Source organism: Lissotriton vulgaris, chromosome 8 (assembly GCF_964263255.1).
Source record: "Lissotriton vulgaris chromosome 8, aLisVul1.2, whole genome shotgun sequence".
Taxonomy (NCBI): domain Eukaryota; kingdom Metazoa; phylum Chordata; class Amphibia; order Caudata; family Salamandridae; genus Lissotriton; species Lissotriton vulgaris.
The window spans coordinates 451075734-451099695 of record NC_141696.1 but is presented as its reverse complement, the minus strand read 5'-3'; the positions used below and the strand labels follow the sequence as shown (position 1 = coordinate 451099695).

General features: G+C 46.9%; 1 protein-coding gene across 1 annotated transcript in view; it reads left to right on the top strand.

Moving 5' to 3' along the window:
• Positions 1–23962, top strand: part of MRPL30 (mitochondrial ribosomal protein L30) — a 158780-nt gene that overhangs the window by 14616 nt on the left and 120202 nt on the right. The window contains exon 2 of the mRNA XM_086934232.1: positions 12166–12241. Within this exon, the coding sequence (XP_086790358.1) occupies positions 12194–12241 (48 nt within the window). The 5' untranslated portion in view covers positions 12166–12193. The remainder of the gene's footprint in view (positions 1–12165; positions 12242–23962) is intronic.

Genomic DNA, 23962 nt, shown 5'->3' with positions numbered 1-23962 from the left:
TGTCAATAACAAGACTCCAGAGGCCCCTATCCAACAGGATGTAGTCAATCCGTGTAGAGTGACCAACTCTGTTGAATGTGGGAGCACCCAACAGATCAGATCGAGTGCGGCCATTGGCTGCTCTTAAACCAAACTCCAATGTGAGTGCATTTAGATGGATTGCACTGCGAGTCCAGCGCTTGATGGGTGGGATAGAGAGGGTAGGGATACCCCATCTGCTATCCTCTTCTCCTAAGTCAGGTATTCCTTCTAGGGGGAGTGGCTCGTATGTGCAGTTAAAATCCCCTGCTACTAAGATATGACCAAGTCCACTCTGCTCCCCTAGTTGGGCCTCAAGCTCCATTATTGTAGGTGAGATACGCCCATTTTTTGTTCCTCTGATGTAGACATTATAGAGGTCGACAGTTATTCCTCCCTGTAAGCCCAGTAGGGAAATACCGAGGATATCAGGTGTTCCTGGCTTCTTGATAATTAACCTGCAATTAAGCAGGATGCTTATCCAAATAATAAGCCCCCCCGATGGCCGCCCCTTCCCTGCCTTGGGTTTTACTGCTGGTGTAAAAAAAGTGACAAACCCAACCCGTTGCAGTGGTTCAGTAGCCCATGTCTCTTGAAATATACAAATTTTATGAGTATCAACCAGGGCATTCCACTCCGGGAGGCCTAATTTCCTTGAGATCCCAGCAAGATTCCAACTGAGGATTTTTAGCTCGCCATGTGCTGAGTCTCCGTCTGGGATCACAGCAAATTGGGGGTTAAGTGGATCTACACTGCCCCTAATTGGTGTAGATGGTGACACCTCTGGGTATGTAAGGAGAGATGTATCCAATACTACATCCTTCATAGTATTATTGCTGTGGGGGAGGTTAGTATCTAGGCCTCCCTTGGGGGAAAGTCAATCGACCTCATCTAGTACACAGTACCTATTTGGATGGGCAAACTGTGAATAGGAGGGGTTAAAGGACGAAGACGGGTCCTGCCATGGCTGTTGCCATTGATGGTTAGCAGAAAGTGATGGCTGAGGGAGTTGTTGCCACTGCTGGGCAGGTTGGAAAAAAGGTGGTAAAGGGTGGAAAGGTTGTTGCCACTGGGGGCCAGCATGGTGCGGAACCAAAGATGGAAAATTTGGCGGCTGCTGCCAGTGGTTAGGGGCATATTGTGGGGGATGTGCAGGCCCTTGATTACTTGGAATAGTTGGCCGATGGAAGTTGGATCTTAACGAGTTAGGGAGGAAGTAAGACAAGGGGAGTGGTTTGATTTGGGTGGCAGGACCACTGTTAGGTGTATTGCAGATGAGTACAATGCAATTCATCACATAAAAATATAATACATAACATTTTTATAAATAAAACATGCTACTTCCATTCAATCCTCTGAGAATCTCATCTCCATTTAATAAAAACTCTATAATGTGCATTTTCAAAAAAAGAACACCTCCGCTAATATGCGGACGGCAAATACAAGAATTGACCTGATAATCTCCCATCAGACAACCATAGATTACCTACTTCTTACTGTCATTTTGAAAAAGCAGCATAAGCTATTACACATATCTGGACTATCTAACAACTGTAAATACAATAAGGCATCTTTACGTTTCCCGAAGACAATATGTTTTAAAATGTATTTAAGACAACATAAGAAAAACGATCTATGCAATTTACAAAAACACATGAAATGCTACAAAGAATGATCCGCCGACGCATCATAAGGACAGGTCCATAAACTACTCTCCCGGAGCTTTTCCCCATTTGAAATGCCCAAAAGGTGCCACACTGTGCCTACCGTGGTACGAGAGAGGGGAGACCTCTCCCACTGCATAGATAAATAAACAAGCATTTACAATGCAATGGTCTCGGCATTGTTAAAGTTAGAGCCATTGCCATTGCTAATGACATTATTTTTATTTATTTTTGTTTTGAAAACATAAATAAATGACATTGTCATTTACAATGCCAATAGCTTAATCGCTCGCAAATGCGAGACCTATTGCATTTGAACCCACACAGAACCACCCACACAAAGCCACCCACACACACATACAGAGCCGCCCACAGAGTCATTCACATACAGCCACCCACACACACAGAGCCACCTACACAGACAGAGCCACCCACGCGCACACAGACGGAGCCACCCACGCGCACACAGACAGACAGAGCCACCCACGCGCACACAGACAGACAGAGCCACCCACACGCACACAATGACAGACAGCCACCCACGCGCACACAGTAGCAAGTAAACAAGAGTGCCAATAAAGCCAACCAGAGGTAAGCAATGGGCTGGCTCCAAGTCTAAACCCATTTAAAGTTGTCGGACCGCATGTGGAAAGCAAAGCAAGACTTCATGCTATCTGTTCGGCAAGACTTAGCCCGAGGGAATTCCAACTCTAAATTGAGGATCACCAGCATGGAGCGAACGAAGCAATGAGGAAGAAGAGGAGTCCGTGTAAATGCAAACTCCATGGAAACATGACAGAAACAAAGCAAAAACCAAACACAAAATACACTGGTTTTAACCGCGTGTCAATTAGACGGTACTCACAGTGGCAGGGCCTGAGGTAACAGCAACAAACAAAAGCAGCGACAGCACCGAGACATTTTCTGCCACAAATCGGATATCTATTTATCAAAATAGTACGGCCTGTAAAACTGTTCTCTTAATGCATGTTCTCTTAATTCACGCTATACTCAAAGCAAAGAAGCAAATTACTTACTACACAGTAGGCTTTTTCTCATTAAAATAATCTTTCCTCCTGCGTACATAGTTATTTTTGAAGCACAATCTCTGCTGCACAGATTATCCTCGTTTATACTATATCACTATTCAAATATTTATTATTTATAAGAGTAAAGCAAACCCTGTAAATCTGTAACTTAATGCTAAGCTAACAACTGCTTATCATCTCAAAGAGTTGGGCCAGGATAGGAGCGGGTACCTTTAAAATGATTCAAACAGTCAACTGCACGGTACAACTATCAGAAGGCTCTGGCGGGCGAGTTTAGGTCATTATAATATCATAGTAAAATGTAAATTCTTATCGCGTTGGTCAGGCTACAAAAACATCTGGCTCTTCTCAGGCCTGTGAGGGTAGCGTTCGTTCAGTGTCTTATGCTTTCAGATGACCAGAAGCATGAGAAAGGCCTCTCTTCCGTGAAGCACGACAAGAGAGGCCATTATTCAGAGCAGCCCTTCTCTTCTAACCCCAGGGTTACGGCGTGTTTGCCAAAAAGGAGTAGCTGCAAACGTAGGTTTTATTTGGGTCTGGCAGTGGCCCGCCTTGGACGCAAACTCAATCTTTCTGTCATCCCCGATCTTATTTCCAATGAAAGAGCCGGCAAAGATTTAATATATGAGGAAGGAAAGTGAGTGTCGGTATGAAATGAAGAAAGAGTGGCTTCGAGGTGCGCCCAGGGGAAAAGAAAAATATTTTTTTAAAAATTGGGAAGGTGGAAAAAACGGAGCTGGCGCTGCAAAACGCGTCCAGAGCTCATGAAGAGAAAAAAAAACCCACCAAAAACAAAGTTCAAACACTGGCCAGGAGGGTGGGGAAGACACGATTTAAAAGGAACTTGGGGAAAAGATACGAGTGTGAGAAAAAGCAAAACGTTTGGCCACGTCTTTGGATCTTCTCGTATAATGCCAAGAGGGGAAGCTTAGGGAGTATTTTTATGTGTAAGGGGAAAAGAATGCACCTCATTCAGAAATGAAGTAATGTATACAATGACCCATGCAACAGCACTGCTGATGAATTCTAATTGAACAGCTTATGGCAGTCAAAGATTCAAGATGACTTAAAAAAAAACAAGCACAACGAACGCGGGGGTCGGGCAGCACAAACGAGGGAGAAGGGACAGCAAGCACAACGAACACGCGGGGGGGGGCGGGCAGCACAACCAAACGAGGGAGAAGGGACAGCAAGCACAACGAACGCGGAGGGGGGGTGGGCAGCACAACTAAACGAGAGAGAAGGGACAGCAAGCACAACAAACGCGGGGGGCGGACAACACAACTAAATGAGGGAGAAGGGACAGCAAGCACAACGAACGCGGGGGGGGTGGGCAGCACAACTAATCAAGGGAGAAGGGACAGCAAGCACTCACCTGAGGACGACTTCTTCCGGCGGCGGTCGGGGAAAATGGCAAAACAAAAGCGCCGCCCCAAAAAAAAAAAGTAAACGCCCACCTCGGAATGACGAAAAAAAGGGGCGGGGTTTAAAAAAAAGCAAAAAACGCCCACGAATCTGCTCAAGCCGGGGACAGAACTAAGTGACACACATCTCTTCCAATGGCTAGCCTTTATTTATGAAGCTAGCCAATGGAAGAGAAGGCGGGTTCAAGCCCCAGTACTGGGGAACATAAGATCTCGGCTGCGCGACACTGCTGCGCAGTGTACGCTAGGCCGAGCCCTAAAAAGCCTTCCCTCCCAAATCAAAAAATGTAAAGTAAATACGGATAGAGCACTTAGTTAAAACCTTTTCCCATCTTTGGGATAAACAAAACTGCATGACGAGACTTCGTCTGCCTCTTATCTGATTTTCTTAAAGAGAACGATGCTGTAAACATTTCTGGCAGACATAAATCAATAAAAGACTTACAGAGATATTTCAACCAAGGGATTGAAAGAACCTTTTATAAACTTAAACAGTCTAAAATGACGTCCTATTAAAATTTGATTCCACGTTTGACCACACAGTAATCCAGAGCATAAGCAAGGCCAACTTAACCAAACTGGAAACATACATAAAATTTAGCTCCAAATGCAATATAAAATGGGAACTAGTCGGTGGAAGGTTAAAGAAAAGCAGCCTGCAAATCTGCTTTTCCTCCACCTGTGTAGGAGAGGCATTTTGAAACCCCTGCTCCATAGGTAGCTGTTGGAACGCACTACAGTTTATAAACCTTAATATAGGGGTAAATAAGGCCAGTACCTAGTTTTCAGGAATGATCATCCTGCCGCCCTGCCTAATTTCATACAAGAGGCATTTATCTGGGGCTGCCAACAACCTGCTAAATCAAAATTAACACCAAGGTAACAAAAAATATTCACACAACTCAGAGACTGCTTTTTCATCGACAGAGACGTCCTAGTCCTCTTCCCTGGACCACACATCATTATATGAAATTTCCCATAATTTGTTGGCAGGTCTAAGCTACCCTTGAATGAGATAAGAGGCTCAACCAAGATATGTAAGGCAATAGGAGTCCTTGCCATTAAAACAGCGTTGTGAGCTTATAATAACGCTGGGACAAATGAATTAGCAAATCTTTGGTATATCATTAGTAGCTACAGACAAGCGGTGACTTTATTAATTAATATAAACAATAAAAAGCAAGGGTGCCAAAATGCACCCCTGACGTACCCCACTTTTTAAAGGGAAAAAATAAGAAGATTCCCCTACAAGCCTCTTCCTCACTTGTTTTTCCCACCGGTTCTCCCGCCCAAAGTGGGAGTCAGAACCAGTGGGGACCAGCTGCCGAAAGCAGCAAGTGGCCTGGGGAAGCTCACAAAGGCAGCATGCCTTTGAAGCTTCCCCTTCCTGGACCCTGCACATCCTCGGGAGGAGGCTAGGCTCCTTGTCCCAGGATGTGCATTGTTTCAGGCCCCCGAGAGCAGCAGGCTCTCGACCCAGGGGTCCAGAAACATGTCTGGTGGTGGCAGCTGAAAGCAACCACTCAGCCTGGACACTAGTGGTAGGTCGTTTTTCAGGGGGCATCTCTAAGATGCCCTGTGTCTGCATTTTTCATTAAATCCCACACTGGCATCAGTGTGGGTTTAATGTTCTGAGAAGTTTGATAACAAATTTCTCAGTTTTTAGTGTAGCCATTATGGTGCTGTGGAGTTTGTAATGACAAACTCCCAGCACCATATATACTTAATGGCAACACTGCACTTACAATGTCTAAGAATGGGCTAAGACACTCTCGGGGTACAGAGCTTATGCGCCTGTACCCTCATCACTGGTATAGGGCACCCAGCTAGAGGATGACTTATCTATGCCAGGGCAGGGGGTTGTAGGCATGGCACACAGGGATGTGTGCCATGTCAACTCTTCATTTTGTTCTGCACCAAAATACGCAGCCTGCCAAGGCACTGTGTGAGTGTAATGGTACAGGGCTTCTAAGGGTGGCACATTAAGAGGTCTTCCCTGGGCACAGGGCCCTGGGTACCTGTGGTACCATTTACCCGGGACTGACCTGTGGCCTGGGATGCCAATTTGATTTTGTTATCAAAGCAGTTTTAGGGAAAAAAAATAGGCACTGGGTACTTGATTGGTAGGAGTCCAGTGCACACTCAGTCAAAGCACATCAGCAGGTCTGGAAAAGGTGGGGGCTACCATGCAGAAGGAGGGCACTTTCTCACAATCTGTTTCCACCACACAGTGCAAGCGCAAGCAGATTGAAACCACTAAATAGGAAAAATAGACAACCAAAATGCAAAAACTATGGTTAATAATTTGTTTTTAACAACTATGCTTCTTCCTTAAAACTGAGAAGTTAGTGGTCTTAGCAAAGCACCCGCTTTATTGATTGTAGTTTTAGGGGAAAAAACATGTACTTTCTTGCTTACCACTTTTCTTTAAAAATGTTGTTTTGGCTTTTTCCTTTGTTCCCAGAATGGCATTCCACTAACCCTGTGTACCTTTAAAAATCCCCAACATTTGAGATAAGAAGAGATGCAAATGTGGCCTAGATACCCTTTGTGGGAAAAACTAATAAGTGCTGTATCATCAAAAAAGGGCTGAGCATTGGGGCAGAAAAGCCTCAGAAGCTAAGGGGTCAAAGTCATCCTTTTTTCATGTAAACAAAAAAAACCTTGTAAATCCCAAAATGCATTTAGGTTGGAATTCCGTCGGTGGGGAAGTATTTGCTTTCCCGAGAGTCTCATGCTCAGCTCTCATTCCCTTCCTTTCTTTTTTTCTTCTCTTGTCCTCTGCCGATCACCACCTGTTCTGGGTAATGGGGAAAAGATCCATGAATGGAAACCTAATCTTTGGTAACCCCCACCCATGCTTCTCCAATGAGAGTCGACTGAGAGCACCTGTCAGACGTATTTCTTATATTGCTTGTTTTTCTGTCTGTTTTGTGCCACTCCTACTCCCTTTTGTTCCTGTCACTTCTTTTTTTTTCTTTTTACTTTATCTCCTGTCTGTTTTTATCTTTACTTCCCTTTTAACCCTACTCTTCCTGTTGCCCATTCCCTTTAGTCCCTTTTCCTTGTCTGTTTTTCCTGTTTACTTCCACTTTCATCACTTTTTTCTCTCTTTTCATCTGTCATGCTCACAGCTATTTTTTTTTCTCTTGCGCTTCTGTTTTTTCGCCCTCATTTCTCACTGTCAGAACCTCTTTCAGAGGGCTATTGGGTACACAGGGCCTTCTGGGGAAAGGATGTGGCCTTGCGTTTAGAGCGGTCGACCTCAAAGCTGGGGAACTGGGTTCGAGTCTCGACAACGACCCTCAACATCCTGTGATTCTGGGCAAATCACTTAATCTCCCTGTGCCTATCAAAAACTGAAACGAAACTGGTGCTCATGTAAAGCGCTCTGATACCCGATGTCTCGGGTCTAGTTCACGCTATATATAAAACAACTCTCTAAAAGAAGAAAAATAACTGTGGGAGTAAAAGGCTTGTACTCCTGAAGCCCCAGGGCCCTACCTACTAAGGATCCTGAATAACTGGGCCAAGTTACTCTTCTGCACTCAACTCTCAGCAGGAACCTGGTCAAGCAGTATGAGGCTCCCCTGGGGGGAGGGGGATGCAGCATAGTGAATACGGGCTCACAACTCCTAATTCACGCAGCTGCTGTAATAAATCATTGTCCAACCAAATGCTTACATATGTTATGTACTGTACCACTCACTGGCACACAAACACCCAGCACCTTCATTCACCATGAACGTCCTGCACAGTACTGCATTTTCTTTGCATTGTACCTTTCCCACACATACACCCATTGCAGATGCATTACTCATGCGCTGCGCAACACTAAACCTATGTAAGCCAAGGGGTGAGTTAAGCACACAGCAGCAGAACTTTAAAATGAGTGACCCCGCAAGCCTCACTCCAGTGACACATGCTAAAGAGGACCTGTTCACTCCTACTGATCACTACAAAGTATGCTGTCACTACTGTTGCTGAACTCCTGGTGATGGCACTAGACTTTTAGCTCTAAGACGGTACTGCTGTGGGCACCCTTAGCAGTCCAAGACCGCAATCCGTGAGACAAGCATGTATCATGGCGTACACACATGATCCGTGTTTGCTTATGACAACAAAAATCAGCATTAAGGATCCAGACATCGATACAGTTGGGCGTGCACATCCATTACCATGCAGCTGATTTTTCTGTGGTAACAGTTAACCTTTCTTGCCCTTACTCTCTCCCCCTTTTTGTTTTCTTTGTTCCTGTATGCTGACTTCAATTTTCTTAAATGCAAAAACAACAGTTGATGGACAGAATGCAGAACAATGTCATACATTCACCCCAGTACAGAGATCTGGGCCTAAATCCATCGTATTTTAAATCGCCATTCCAGTTTGAAGCTAGCCATATGCAAATCAGTCTTGACCCTGTGCCCCATGGGAACAGTCCAGCCCGAACTGCCAAGCCAGGTCCTCCCTGGACTGGAAACAAGCATCCTAGGACCAGTTTCGTGCTTTCAGCCCTCATTAGCCAGGATAGCTTGATTCCAGTGGCATGGAGAGCACGGGACTCACGTCTGAGCATACCCGTCCCACTCGGGGTGACAAATGCAAAAACAACAGTTGATGGACAGAATGCAGAACAATGTCATACACCCCAGTACAGAGATCTGGGCCTAAATCTTGCTGTTCAAATTTCTAAAAGCCATTTCTGTTTCTTTGTTTCGTATTTTAACTCGGTTCTCGCTTTTTCTTTCTTGCACTTTCCCTCTCATCACTTTATTTTTACTTTTTCCATCTTCTGTTTTCTTGCCTTCACCCTATTTCTGTTCCCTATGTATATATTTTTTTTCTTGCACCCCCTTAGTTGGTCTGTCTCATTTTCATTTCTCCATCTTTTACTGTGCATTCATTCTCTGTAGAGGCTTTATTGTGCTCTAAATTGCAAACTGTATTGCTTTTGCGAGGTGCACCATGCATCATGTGCAGCACATGCAGAAGTAGCTGCAAAGCAAATGTCACCATATGTTAGCAAGTACTGAACGTGGCAAACATGGGACTCCTGTTTGGAACTAATGGTGAATATACAGGGGTGGATTATCCATAGCCATGCACAACAAATAACAAAGGCAGTTATTGGATGCATGGTATGAGTTAATTGCATGAGCAGCGAAAAAGGGGTTGCTAAGCATAACGTGTGAAAATCACATTTGTATCCATACCAGTCTTTCAAACTTTATCTCACAGACATTGTCATACAATAAATTGGTAAATTCATAAAATTTCATTATTCCTTTCAACATGTAAACTTTCCAAACACCAATACTGTGCAGTAGAAAATAAAACCGTATTATGTAGCATTGCATGCATTGCGCCCCACCCGCCCGCGACTGTGGAGTCCCCTGACAATTTCTGCACGCACCAACATTATGTAACACTTGGAACAGATCTTGCAGAGACTGTAATCATTTCAAGACAAACTTGGGGCCAGTTTGCACTGAGTTTCCTGGGGGCATAATAGGGCAAGCACACCCACTTTCTGTGGCCCTAGGGCATCTTGGTATTACAGAAAAGGCTGCAGCATAGCTGCCAAGGTTTCAGATTGCTATGCGTGACATTTACATAAGTTAAGAGTAATTATGAGTGACATTTCAACGACTACGAGTGACACTTTCGCGCGGCAAAATCAAGCAATGATGATGATGAGGGGATCATATAGATATCAGAAATTACACTAATTTAAGCAACGAGAAATTTTATGAAGATTTTAAAACATATCTGCAAAGCACCAGAAACGGAAGGAAGGGCACTAACCAGAGACACAGACTACGTGTCTGCAGTGCTCAGTAACCGAGGGCAGGCAGGCACTGCTGATGATCTCATTGATGTGATCATTCATGACATGAGCTAACCCAAAAAGGATTTTTTTAACCATAGCAAGTGCGATTAGAAGATAATGCTGTCACTCAGTCACAGGCATAATTGGTTGCTAATGTAATAAGGTAAAAAAGAATGGTGGGAAACACCAGAGTAAAACTTGGCAGTGTTTTATTCTGAACACATGAAAGTGCAAACAAATACAAATTGCACTGACAGTCTTTTATTAGTTTTGAAAACAAGCTTTTGCAATCATGTCACAATTTTATCAGATCACTAATGATGAAGAAACAACGCCACCCACAATGGTATTATTCAGGGTCTGCTGGCAGGAAGTCTTTATTCTGTGTTAAAATGTTATCACTCAGAAAACAAACGGCTGACAAGTGGTGCAGTACTATTCATGCAATATTATCACCAGGGCCTGTTAAAATGAAAGCGGATGAAAGTAAATGTTGAATTTGAATTTTATGAATAGATTTTTTTCAGTGACTCACATACCGTAACTAAGAGATGTGACTCCTAGTCCAGGCTGTCCAGTGCGTCCTGGGCCGGGGACCCGTCCTGTAACAAACTGTCTGGTGGCTGCTTTAACCCGGTCACTGACTGCACTCTCCCTCCGCTGCGTTAAGAAATTAAATCTTCGGCAGCAGGGTGCTGCAGCACAGCACACTGCGGCCCGGGCCGGTGCGCGCTGCAGCAGGACACTGCAAGCCCCATGATTGCTTTGCAGGCGCGCAAATTCAGCCTCCTGCCTCCTGCACCAGCACGCAGGATGTGACGTCCCCGTGCACGGCACGTAACACACAACCTGACTGGGCCCGGTAATGTCAGGCTGAAAAGTCAGAGAGCCATGCCCTGGGAAACATTAATAAGGAAACTCAGTTCTCCTTAGTCAAACATGTCTTAGCAGGGAATGTGAACGACGGAAGCAGGGGCACTCGGTCCGTAGCAGCAGAGAGAGCACGGGCACAGAGTTGACAGACGGTGCTGGTGGCTCGCCTGGCAGCAAGTAGCAAAATGCGTGACAATGCATTTCAGTGCGGTGATGCGGATCACCGCACTGAAATGCGTGAGCTTCACACCTGTTGCGTGACACTTGGTAGGACTGCTGCAGACTCTTGTGCAGCCCTTTTCGTAGCAATGTGCGCTGGTACGATCTTAAGGAGGTGCTCCCTCATTTGCATGGGAGTGTAACCACATGCATATCAGGGAACTGTTTGCCTCTGTGCTACTACCGTAGTGTAGATGGTGGTGCAGAAAAGCTGACAGAGGGCAAACTGATTTTGCACTGTATATGAGATGCCCCAGTCAATGTGCCCTTGAGGAGGTCCCCTTAAAATTATTCCCTTGTATGCCAACAGATATCTTCTTGCTGTTGGGTGCAGTAACTCACTGCATCTACCTGCAGGATGGTTTCTGTCTACCTTGAAAGACAGGCTGCATTGCAACTGCTTTAAGTGGTCAGTCCGCCTTTCACTGATGCATTGCCCCAAGGAATGTGCAAGTTCATTGCTGCCCTGAGGGCAGAGCATTAAGTGTAATAGGATGCACCGATCCGGTCTGCAGCCTGCTTATCAGGTTAAAGGTGCCCTACAGCCCAGACCATTGTAGCGCACAATATACATTTATGGACCAAGGCTCTCTCTGTATTCTGTGTCCAGAGTGTAATTTGTTTACCACACAGAAGAGGGAATTTTCCAGGATATTGGTAGCAATGTTTAACTGTGAAAGTATTGGATTAAACTAAACTGACGAACCTGATATTGACTAAAATTATCTCCTTTTCATAGTAATGTAATTCTTCAATCTGATATTTATTGTATATTTGGTACCTGCATCTCAGCCTTCTAGGCTTACATCACCCTTCAAGAAGAAGCCTTGACTGTTTAATTTCCCTACCCCTGAAAATCTTAGCCTAGAAAAGAAAGTACTCTGCAGTTCATTAATCTCCATATTTTATCTAGTTCATTGAATTTAAGAGCCAATATGCTATATTTGTTGAAAAGGATTGCCCTGTTTCCACCATATCCCACGCCCTTGGAGAAATGCCCTGACTGGAGACTCTATAAAGTTTGTTGTAGATTTGCTTTCTGCTTATATTTTGTTGAAAAATAAATCGATTTTATACTTTATTTGCAGAGGGAAGAGTTGCAGTGGAACAAATGCCATGGCAGCATTCTGCAGAACTCTTCATAAATACTCACTTACTCTCAAGGTATTTCAATTTATTTTATTTTAAGCATTTTTCCACCAGCACTTACCATTGGTCTAATTCTCATGTAGAACAGCTAACATTTGAAATATAAATATATTTAATTTGAAGAAACAAATAGATTGATACATTCATTAAGCTACAAAACAATTTATTCATAAGCTTTCATGACTTCAGGCAGAATGCAAATGTAATACCTCTTACAGAAAAGAGAATCACCCTTTTAACTAGTGCTGGGAGCTCAAACGTGTTATATTTAGAACAGAAGAAAAATGTAAGGGTTCTCTGGAAGTCCATTGAGTCTCATTCAGACTTTTGGGGCAGGGCATTAAATCTTCCTGACCCTGTTGAAATTATTCTCTTGCTAACCTTATGTTGTATGTCAGGATGAACACGCTTCCTTGACATAGAATGCTAACTTGTCCTCAACAGTGGCTGTGCATGGTCCTAACTAGCCACTTAAAAAGGTGCAGTGTTTGTGTTAGTGAGGAGAGGTCCAATTAGTTTGAAGTGCATCTTGTTTCGACTTCTTTTTGGTCTTTTACATTTTAATTTCCAGATATAGCTTTACATTAACTGTTGAGAGTTTTGGGAAGCCGAACCTGACACAATACTCTTGCTATAATATCCTGTATATGAAACTTGAGACGGATGAGCAGCAAAGGGACTAAGGGTACACCCCTCTTACACAGCAACCCATCGTTTGGTTTACCCAACCTGGAGTACTTCAACCTTTCATGTGCACCTCAGTTTTACTACATGTATGTCACCACACACCTTCGCACCCTGGAAGAAATAGGGGTTCCAGTCATGGCAGACTCCTTGGTTTTATTAGGAGGACCGTGGGTGTCCTCCTGAACGTCGGGTGCTGGCAAAAGAGCTAGGGCTGTATAAGTATATTATTAACTCCCCTCAGTTGTCAATTGTGGCTTGACCTGGACTTGGGGAGTTTCTTCACCCACATCAAAAGGAGTACCACCTTCAGTTGCACTCAAACCCAACCCGCTCTGGTGGTCTGCTCTTGGGTAACGCAAGACCACATTTATATTTAGCTCAAGTACAGAGCCACAGCCTGACAAAATAGGTCTCCCAGGAGCAGGATTCAGATCTTTATGTATATTGGGAAGACTGTACAAAACTGGTGTACGTAGATACGTTTTGTTCAGGAATTTAACTTCTTTTTCATGTGGAAAACCATTGTGTTTACCATGTATAGTTTTAGTCAATATCTTAGATCTTATTGCTTCTCAGGGATTGTGAGATAGGCAAATGTAATGTTTTGTATCCGAAATATGTCGCAATATTTCAGAATCATAATCAGCAAACCTTTGTACTACTATTCCTCTTCTCTTACCCAGCAGGCATAACTCTATATGTCCCTACTGTGCCAACCCTTATATGTTGCAGCTTGTCTTACAGAGCAGCTCATGTTCTTTATGTTGTCCCCACAGGTTTTCCCCTGTGCATTTTGTTCACTGCAGCTTGTGCTGCGGCCCAGGAAAAGGGCTGCAGCACAAGCCGCAGTAAAAAAAGCACTTGGTGCACATCCATGCACCATGTGCCAGGCACCACTTTGAAGTGGCCCACAGGGACCCTATTGGGTGCCTCCAAAGTCCCTTTCCGGTTGCCCTTTTCATGGCAGTGGGACTGTCATGACAAGGCAGGCGAAAATGGACATCCTTATCCCTACGGCTTTGCCTGCACAGGTACTTCCTCCGTTGTAGGGATAGGATTCCGACAGCCGCCCTGATGGGATCTTGAGTCCTGTCGAAGGGGGCGGTCTTTCCCCCGGCCTTTGCTGTCTTACCGCCTGCCTCATAATGTCGGGCTTATGCCCTGGATGTCGGGTGGACCGCCACTGACGGCCTGTTTGTGGCGCTCCGCCCGACATAAATATTGTTCAGACAAACCCAATACGGGTTGAGGCACACAAGGCCTACTGACTGGGCATTCAGGGTTGGTTTCTGTCTGTAACATGTTTCTGTTCTTGTTATTGACAGTTAGTATATTTGTTTCTTGGTGATTCTGTTCACTTGGGACACAATGTACTGTATGGGTGGGGAAACCTCCTTAACAACAAAGTTTTTATAACGACTTACCTGAATAACGAATCCTGAACCACGACTTTCCTAAACCATGACTTTCCTTAAGCACGACTTTCCTAAACCACCAGTCTCTCCCCTCTGCTCCTTCTGTCCTGACACAATCTTTGCCCCCTTCATCCTGCAAGCTTAGTAATGCGTGGTACGTATCTGCCAAGGGATTTCCCATGAATTATCCCAGGAACTTTGGGCTTCTGGGTCATGTAGTGGCTATGTGTGATCACAGACATTGGGGAATAAGCTATGCAGGAATTGTATTTACACTATCTTAAAATAACCATCATATTTATTGAGGCGAAGTTCAATTACTGTGTTCACACGATGAAGACGTTTGTATGATGCACTTAATTGTTGATGAATGGTCTGCGGGGGGCCAACAGATGGATGTGCGTCAGATTATTTATATGTTTCCATGAAGATTTCATCTCAGAATCATCGGCAGACCTAGGCATTACCTGATTGCCTTTTGCAGAATCTGCTTTGGGGCTGATAGATCAAGTTTATATTTCCCTACATCCTGGTCAGTGCCATAATACTAGTAATAACGTAATTTCAAATGAAGGCTTGGGCAAACACTACAAAGTACCATTTACAAAAATATTCCATAAAAAAACTTTATCATCTTCAAATCAACCCTCATACCCTTTGTTTTTAAAGTTTCTTCTCTAATTTTCTTTTATTTTAAAAGTGATTGTATCGAATAATATGAAAACATGTGTTTCACAGTACACATCACGTCATTAGGGCATTATTCCTATACCTGTCTAAATATTTCAAAGCATTTCTGAGAAAAGTGAAAAAGTAAAAGAACTCTTGGCACAAAACACATCAAAGACTACTATTTTGCTTCACACACAGAAGTATTGTTATTACAATAGTGCCATCTATTGGCCAGTAACAAGGTGGTTTTTTTCGTGGTTAAGGAACTCGTAAAAAAAGTAGTGATTTGGCATTGCTCGTTGTTTAGACTTTGTGGTTAAGGAATTCGTGGTTTAGGCAGTAGTTGTTTAATCATACAGCCGTATGGGTGAGCTTTATTATATGACAATTGTATACATTACTTGTGAAAAATGGGCTTTCTGGTTGGCTAGGGCTTGCGCCAAAGCCAGGCAGAAACCATCAATCTAGTCGGGGCACGGGAGTTACACACTGAAGATAACCCCTCAGGGGTGTGGAATTTAATCAAATATCTACTTGCCCATGGCGCAGGTTGCTTGACAAATCTACGTGTCCTGTAAAAATCCATTTGTCCCTTTTGTGCCATGTAATGCGGCAACAAATGATGGCAGCAATCTCATTATATAATAGCTCTGATATAGCCTCTCTGATTATGCCAGGGCTCATACCATAGTAGGGTTTGAATACTAGCAATTCCCTTATGTTTCCACGTTTCCACAGATCTACATACTGGGGCTCAAAGTAGTGGTAAGCAATAGTTCCAAGGTTGGAATACCCTTTTGAGTGTGTGCAAACCTACTAACTTGCATTATTTAAGGGTTTTCACCAACTCTTCTCTCATCTTTTCCCCTACTGACAAAGGTTGGAAATTTACTCCTGAAAATTGCAGACGTAAAATGTCTTCCAGGTTTGGGGAAAAAAGTGGTTGGAAGGAAAGTGAACTTGCAAACATTCCGATTTTCGCATGGGCAAATCTTCACATGTACATTTGCTCATGCTAAAATGCAGTTTACAAATATCTTCTAGGAGTACTATTTCGTGGCCTACTTGTTACTTCTTGAAAGTCGTAGATCTGCACTTGAAATGAATGAATGAGATGATTTCATAAAGCACGCATTACCCGAGGGTGTCTTAGCGCTGAGCAGATTCAGTCCCGAAAAGAACGAGGGGGTCATAGGTTTATGGGGGGTAGGGAGACCGGGTAACCTCCTTGACTTAATGCGGAAACAGCCAGGTCTTGAGCTGCTTCCTAAACACCTGCAGCGCCGGCTGTGCGAGGAGAGCCAGGGGGAGAGAGTTCCATAGTTTTCCTCCCTGATAGGCTAGCGTCCTGCCACCCCAGTTGGCTTGTTTGATTCTAGGGACCGTAACCATAATAGCGGGGCTGGATCTAAGGCTCCTGCTGGGCACGTACCAGGGGAACTGCTCTTGAAAGTACGACTGGCCTGTCTTATAAAGCACCTTGTGCATAAGGCACAGTGCCTTCAAAGACACCCTTTTCTCCACAAGCAGCCAGTGCAGATCATGCAGTAAATGGGATACTGGTTTGAATTTAGGAATTTTCAGAGGTGTCCGTGCTACAGCATTCTGAAGAGACTGCAATTTTCTTAGCAGATATTTAGAAGCCCCTAGATAAAGGGAGTTACAATAGTCCATTTTGGATGTGATGAGGGCCATCATCACTGTTTTTTGCAGGTCGAAAGGAATGTAAGGGAGGACTTTTTGAAGTACACGCAGCATGAAAAGGCCTCCCGACATTACTGCATTAATTTGAGCAGAAAAACAGTTTCGTGTCAAATAATACTCCCAGGTTTTTAGCCTTCTGCACCAGCTTTGGAAGGTTTCCCAACTCTGCCGGCCACCAGGACACATTCCAGAAAGAGGTCTCTCTCCCAAAGAGTAGTACCTCAGTTTTGTCCGAGTTTAATTTAAGGCAGTTGGTCCGCATCCAACTCGCCACTGCCATCGTACAGCTGCAAACATTTTCAGCGTCTTTCTCAACCAGAGATGAGATGGGTGCCACTATCTGTGTATTATCGGCATATGACCGTACAGTCAGGCCAAAACTGAGAATCCATTGTATCAGGGGAGTCACATACACATAAAAAAAAACGGGACTAAGTGCCGAGCCATGCAGCACTCCTCAGAGGAGCGAGAAAGAATGTGATTTTGCGTTTCCCATCTCCACCCATTGAGATCCATCTAACAACAAGCATTTGCAATGCAATGGTCTCGGCATCATTAAAGGTAGAGCTATTGGCATTGCTCATGACATTTTTTTTCTTTAAATCAAAAATAAATGGGCATTGTCATTAACATTGCCAATACACAGCACTCTGCACTCAACAGCACACAATGCTCTGCACTCACTGCTCTGCACACTCACTCTGCACACTCACTACTCTGCACACTCACCACTCTGCACACTCACCACTCTGCACACTCACCACTCTGCACACTCACCACTCTGCCCTCACCACTCTGCCCTCACCACTCTGCCCTCACCACTCTGCCCTCACCACTCTGCCCTCACCACTCTGCCCTCACCACTCTGCCCTCACCACTCTGCCCTCACCACTCTGCACTCACCACCACTCTGCACTCACCACCACTCTGCACTCACCACCACTCTGCACTCACCACCACTCTGCACTCACCACCATTCTGCACTCACCACTCTGCCCTCACCACTCTGCCCTCACCACTCTGCCCTCACCACTCTGCACTCACCACTCTGCACTCACCACTCTGCACTCACCACTCTGCACTCACCACTCTGCACTCACCACCACTCTGCACTCACCACCACTCTGCACTCACCACCACTCTGCACTCACCACCACTCTGCACTCACCACCACTCTGCACTCACCACCACTCTGCACTCACCACTCTGCACTCACCACTCTGCACTCACCACTCTGCACTCACCACCACTCTGCACTCACCACCACTCTGCCCTCACCACCACTCTGCCCTCACCACTCTGCCCTCACCACTCTGCCCTCACCACTCTGCACTCACCACTCTGCACTCACCACCACTCTGCACTCACCACCACTCTGCCCTCACCACTCTGCCCTCACCACTCTGCCCTCACCACTCTGCCCTCACCACTCTGCACTCACCACTCTACACTCACCACCACTCTGCACTCACCACCACTCTGCACTCACCACTCTGCACTCACCACTCTGCACTCACCACTCTGCCATCACCACTCTGCACTCATCACCACTCTGCACTCACCACCACTCTGCACTCACCACCACTCTGCACTCACCACTCTGCACTCACCACTCACCACCACTCTGCACTCACCACCACTCTGCCCTCACCACTCTGCCCTCACCACTCTGCACTCACCACTCTGCACTCACCACTCTGCACTCACCACTCTGCACTCACCACTCTGCACTCACCACCACTCTGCACTCACCACCACTCTGCCCTCACCACTCTGCCCTCACCACTCTGCCCTCACCACTCTGCCCTCACCACTCTGCCCTCACCACTCTGCACTCACCACTCTACACTCACCACTCTGCACTCACCACTCTGCACTCTGCACCACTCTGCACTCACCACCACTCTGCACTCACCACTCTGCACTCACCACTCACCACCACTCTGCACTCACCACCACTCTGCCCTCACCACTCTGCCCTCACCACTCTGCCCTCACCACTCTGCCCTCACCACTCTGCCCTCACCACTCTGCCCTCACCACTCTGCACTCACCACTCTACACTCACCACTCTGCACTCACCACTCTGCACTCACCACCACTCTGCACTCACCACCACTCTGCACTCACCACTCTGCACTCACCACTCACCACCACTCTGCACTCACCACCACTCTGCCCTCACCACTCTGCCCTCACCACTCTGCACTCACCACTCTGCACTCACCACTCTGCACTCACCACTCTGCACTCACCACTCTGCACTCACCACCACTCTGCACTCACCACCACTCTGCCCTCACCACTCTGCCCTCACCACTCTGCCCTCACCACTCTGCCCTCACCACTCTGCCCTCACCACTCTGCACTCACCACTCTACACTCACCACTCTGCACTCACCACTCTGCACTCTGCACCACTCACCACTCTGCACTCACCACCACTCTGCCCTCACCACTCTGCCCTCACCACTCTGCCCTCACCACTCTGCCCTCACCACTCTGCCCTCACCACTCTGCCCTCACCACTCTGCCCTCACCACTCTGCACTCACCACCACTCTGCACTCACCACCACTCTGCACTCACCACCACTCTGCACTCACCACCACTCTGCACTCACCACCACTCTGCACTCACCACCACTCTGCACTCACCACCACTCTGCACTCACCACTCTGCACTCACCACTCTGCACTCACCACTCTGCCCTCACCACTCTGCCCTCACCACTCTGCCCTCACCACTCTGCACTCACCACTCTGCCCTCACCACTCTGCCCTCACCACTCTGCACTCACCACCACTCTGCACTCACCACTCTGCACTCACCACTCTGCACTCACCACTCTGCCCTCACCACTCTGCACTCACCACTCTGCACTCACCACTCTGCACTCACCACTCTGCACTCACCACTCTGCACTCACCACCACTCTGCCCTCACCACCACTCTGCCCTCACCACTCTGCCCTCACCACTCTGCCCTCACCACTCTGCCCTCACCACTCTGCACTCACCACTCTGCCCTCACCACTCTGCCCTCACCACTCTGCCCTCACCACTCTGCCCTCACCACTCTGCACTCACCACTCTGCACTCACCACTCTGCACTCACCACTCTGCACTCACCACTCTGCACCACTCACCACTCTGCACTCACCACTCACCACTCTGCACTCACCACTCTGCACTCACCACTCTGCACTCACCACTCTGCACTCACCACTCTGCACTCACCACCACTCTGCACTCACCACCACTCTGCACTCACCACCACTCTGCCCTCACCACCACTCTGCCCTCACCACTCTGCCCTCACCACTCTGCACTCACCACTCTGCCCTCACCACTCTGCCCTCACCACTCTGCCCTCACCACTCTCCACTCTCCACTCTGCACCACTCACCACTCTGCACTCACCACTCTGCACTCACCACTCTGCACCACTCACCACTCTGCACTCACCACTCACCACTCTGCACTCACCACTCTGCACTCACCACTCACCACTCTGCACTCACCACTCTGCACTCTGCACTCACCACTCTGCACTCACCACTCTGCACCACTCACCACTCTGCACTCACCACTCTGCACTCACCACTCTGCACTCACCACTCTGCCCTCACCACTCTGCCCTCACCACTCTGCACTCACCACTCTGCCCTCACCACTCTGCCCTCACCACTCTGCCCTCACCACTCTGCCCTCACCACTCTGCACTCACCACTCTGCACTCACCACTCTGCACTCACCACTCTGCACTCACCACTCTGCACACACCACTCTGCACGCACCACTCTGCACTCACCACCACTCTGCACTCACCACCACTCTGCCCTCACCACTCTGCCCTCACCACTCTGCCCTCACCACTCTGCACTCACCACTCTGCACTCACCACTCTGCACTCACCACTCTGCACTCACCACTCTGCACTCACCACTCTGCACTCACCACTCTGCACTCACCACTCTGCACTCACCACTCTGCACTCACCACTCTGCACCACTCACCACTCTGCACTCACCACTCTGCACTCACCACTCTGCACTCACCACTCTGCACTCACCACTCTGCACTCACCACCAGGTAGAGATAATACTAGCACCCTAGCCCGCTCACTGCCTTTTGTATCTGAAACCTGCAGGGACTTTTGTACAGGCTGCATGCAAAGCTTGACATACATACATCTTGGAGCACCTTGGAAGTGTTGCAGCAGAAAGAGCAGTCGTTTTAATTTAAGTAGACTTAGGTCATTTAATATTTTGAAAATGGTTGTACGTCCTGAAGTAGAAGCAAAGATGCTTTTCATTTGCATCAGTTAATGTAGTAGATTCTGCCTGTGCAATGTACCAGCGTGTTTGTGATTGGGTTATTTGCTGTTGTGGGTCTCCAATCACGCTCCTACATAGTTTCTGAAAAAGCTTTCTTAGTATCGCGGCCGCCCCGGAAGTCAGGCACGGTCGCCTGTGACGGGGGCGGGGCCACGTTCAGACCGGAAGAGGAGGCAGGCGGAGTCGTTGCGTCTCGCGGCCCGGGGCTCCTGTGAGCGGTGTAGAGCCCCGGGGCAGCGCCAGCAGGAGGTTGGGCGCCGCGTGCTGAGGTAAGGTAAGTTCCAAAAGGCTGGAGCGCGATTGGTGCACTTGTGTGTGTGTATGCTTGTGTGTGTGTGTGTGTGTATGTATGTATGTGTGCGACGGTGACGGCGGGGGAGGGGGAGGGGGGGCCTCGGTGCACTTGTGTGTGTGCGCGCGTGTGTGTATGAGTCAGGGGTGGTGTCTCTGTATGTATGTATGTGCGTGCGTGCATGGGCGCTTGTGTGTGCGTGTATGCGCATGCGTGTGTGGTGCTTGCGCTTCCCAGGAGACAGCGCCTGGCCACAGCGCGCGTTCCAGTTACAAATCGCCTGGAAGGATGCGCGTGGCCGGGACTGTCTCCTGGGAAGCATAGTCGCTAACAAAAGATTTCGGCGGAGACGCGCTTCCGCGCGTTGACGCCGAGACCTAAAAAGGAGCTCAGCAGCGCTAGTGTAGATTTCCTAAAACCCAAAGCAGACAGACACTTTATAAGTAAAGCATGGTGGACCGTATGAAAGGCGGCAGAGAGATCCAGGAGAATTAGGCTGCTCTGCCGCCTTCGTCCACTCTTATTCTTACCTCCTCTGCTGCAGCTACCAGAGCTGATTCTGTTCAGTGGTTAGCTCTGAACCCATATTGGGCCGCATCTAACAACTGATGCGCGTCCAGAAATGCTAACATTTCTTCGTTCATAGCCTTTTCTAGCAGTTTGGCTGGGAAGGGAAGTCGAGAGATAGGCTGGTAGCTTTCTACAAGCATTGGGTCCGGTGAAGGTTTCTTCAACAAGGGAAGAATAGAGGCTTTTTTCCTACAACTTGGGTAGTGCCTGGAGCTAAGCACTTCATTCAGTAGGGCCTTAAGTGGTCCAACTACTGTGCTGGCCACTTTTTTGAAAATCAAGGGGGTGTCAAGGGTCCGAGGAGCACCAGATTTAATGGAGCTCATAAGGCTGATAATTCTCTCCTGTGAGAGAGGAGAGAACTCCGCAAAATGCAAAGGAGCTCCTTCCCCTAAGGATGTCACTAAGGTGATATCCTCAGTCTGATGAGGGGAGAGATCGGATCTACATGAGTTTAAGGAGAACGCTTGAAAGATAGTGTTGACCTTATGTTGAAAGAACTCGCCAGTTTGTTGCAGAAAGGTACATCTGGTACAAAAACGTTGCTATTGTTCCAATTGGACAGGTTTTTGACCGTTTTGAAGAGTTCCCTGGTGGAGTTTGCCGCGAGCCTGATCTTTTCTGAGAAGTATTTTATCTATTCTGTTTTGATTAACTGTTTATACTCCAGGAGACATTTCTTGTATTTGGCTCTTTCTTCCAACCCATAGTCTCTCCTCCAAGTACGCTCCTGCATCCTGCACTTAAGCTGTTCTGCTTTTAGTGATTGTGAGAACCAAGGACCTGAAGGATTTTTCCTATGGCTCCTTAGTATTTTTTCAGGTGCCACATTAGAACAAGCCGCATCAAGCCAGTGTATGAAGCTAGTAGTGGCGCAGTCTAAATTGCTCTCAGGCAAAGGAGCTGATTGAGATAGGGCCTCACACAATGCTGCCACTTTAGTATGCTTCCAGGACCTGTATTTGATTGTTCTGTTAACGCTGGTGCTATCTATTTTGTTGCTTGCGGTTGTGACTGAGAAGAAGATGGCCTTGTGATCTGACCATAGGCATAGGAGTGGCAGAAGCTTGTCAATAACTAGGTCTATATTATTGGTGAAGACTCCATCTAGCGTATGGCCTGCTGTGTGAGTGGGAGCATCTATTAGTTGATGTAAATTGAAGCTGTTCAGAATGTCGATCAACTGCCCTGAGTTCTTGTTAGAGGGCAGCTCAAGGTGATAATTGAAGTCCCCTACCAGCGTAAAGCTGGCCTGAGTCGCACAGGATTCCATAAACGACTGGATTTTATCAGTGAAACTCGAGCCTGGGGGTCGGTATATTAGCATTCCATTAAACGTGTATAATTTGTTTAGATTGATCCCAAACATAAGTACTTCGCAGTCAAGCTGGGAAATTGGGGTAAAGCTGTTGATTCCCTCTGAGGCGGAAGCCGGAGGTCTATTGTGCTCTCTTGCACCCCCGTTTTAAAAAAACGATCGACTTGCTAATTGTTCACAATTTTTTTTAAAAATTGTTCTATATTTTATTGGGAGCGTTTTTAATACCCCTGATACCCCCTACAGCGAGCCCACTTCGCTGAGGCACCCCCTTTCCACAGCATCACTCTAGTGAGGTGCAGGAAAGCTTCGAACACCACTTTGGCAGCCATCTTTGATTGGGCAGGCTCGCCGGAGAGCTCAGCGCCCCTCCCACCCTCCCTGGGTATTTAACTGGATCTAAATCGGTTTTCTGTGTTTAATGACTGTTGATTCCCTCTGAGGCGGAAGCCGGAGGTCTATTGTGCTCTCTTGCACCCCCGTTTTAAAAAAACGATCGACTTGCTAATTGTTCACAACATTTTTTAAAAATTGTTCTATATTTTATTGGGAGCGTTTTTAATACCCCTGATACCCCCTACAGCGAGCCCACTTCGCTGAGGCACCCCCTTTCCACAGCATCACTCTAGTGAGGTGCAGGAAAGCTTCGAACACCACTTTGGCAGCCATCTTTGATTGGGCAGGCTCGCCGGAGAGCTCGGCGCCCCTCCCACCCTCCCTGGGTATTTAACTGGATCTAA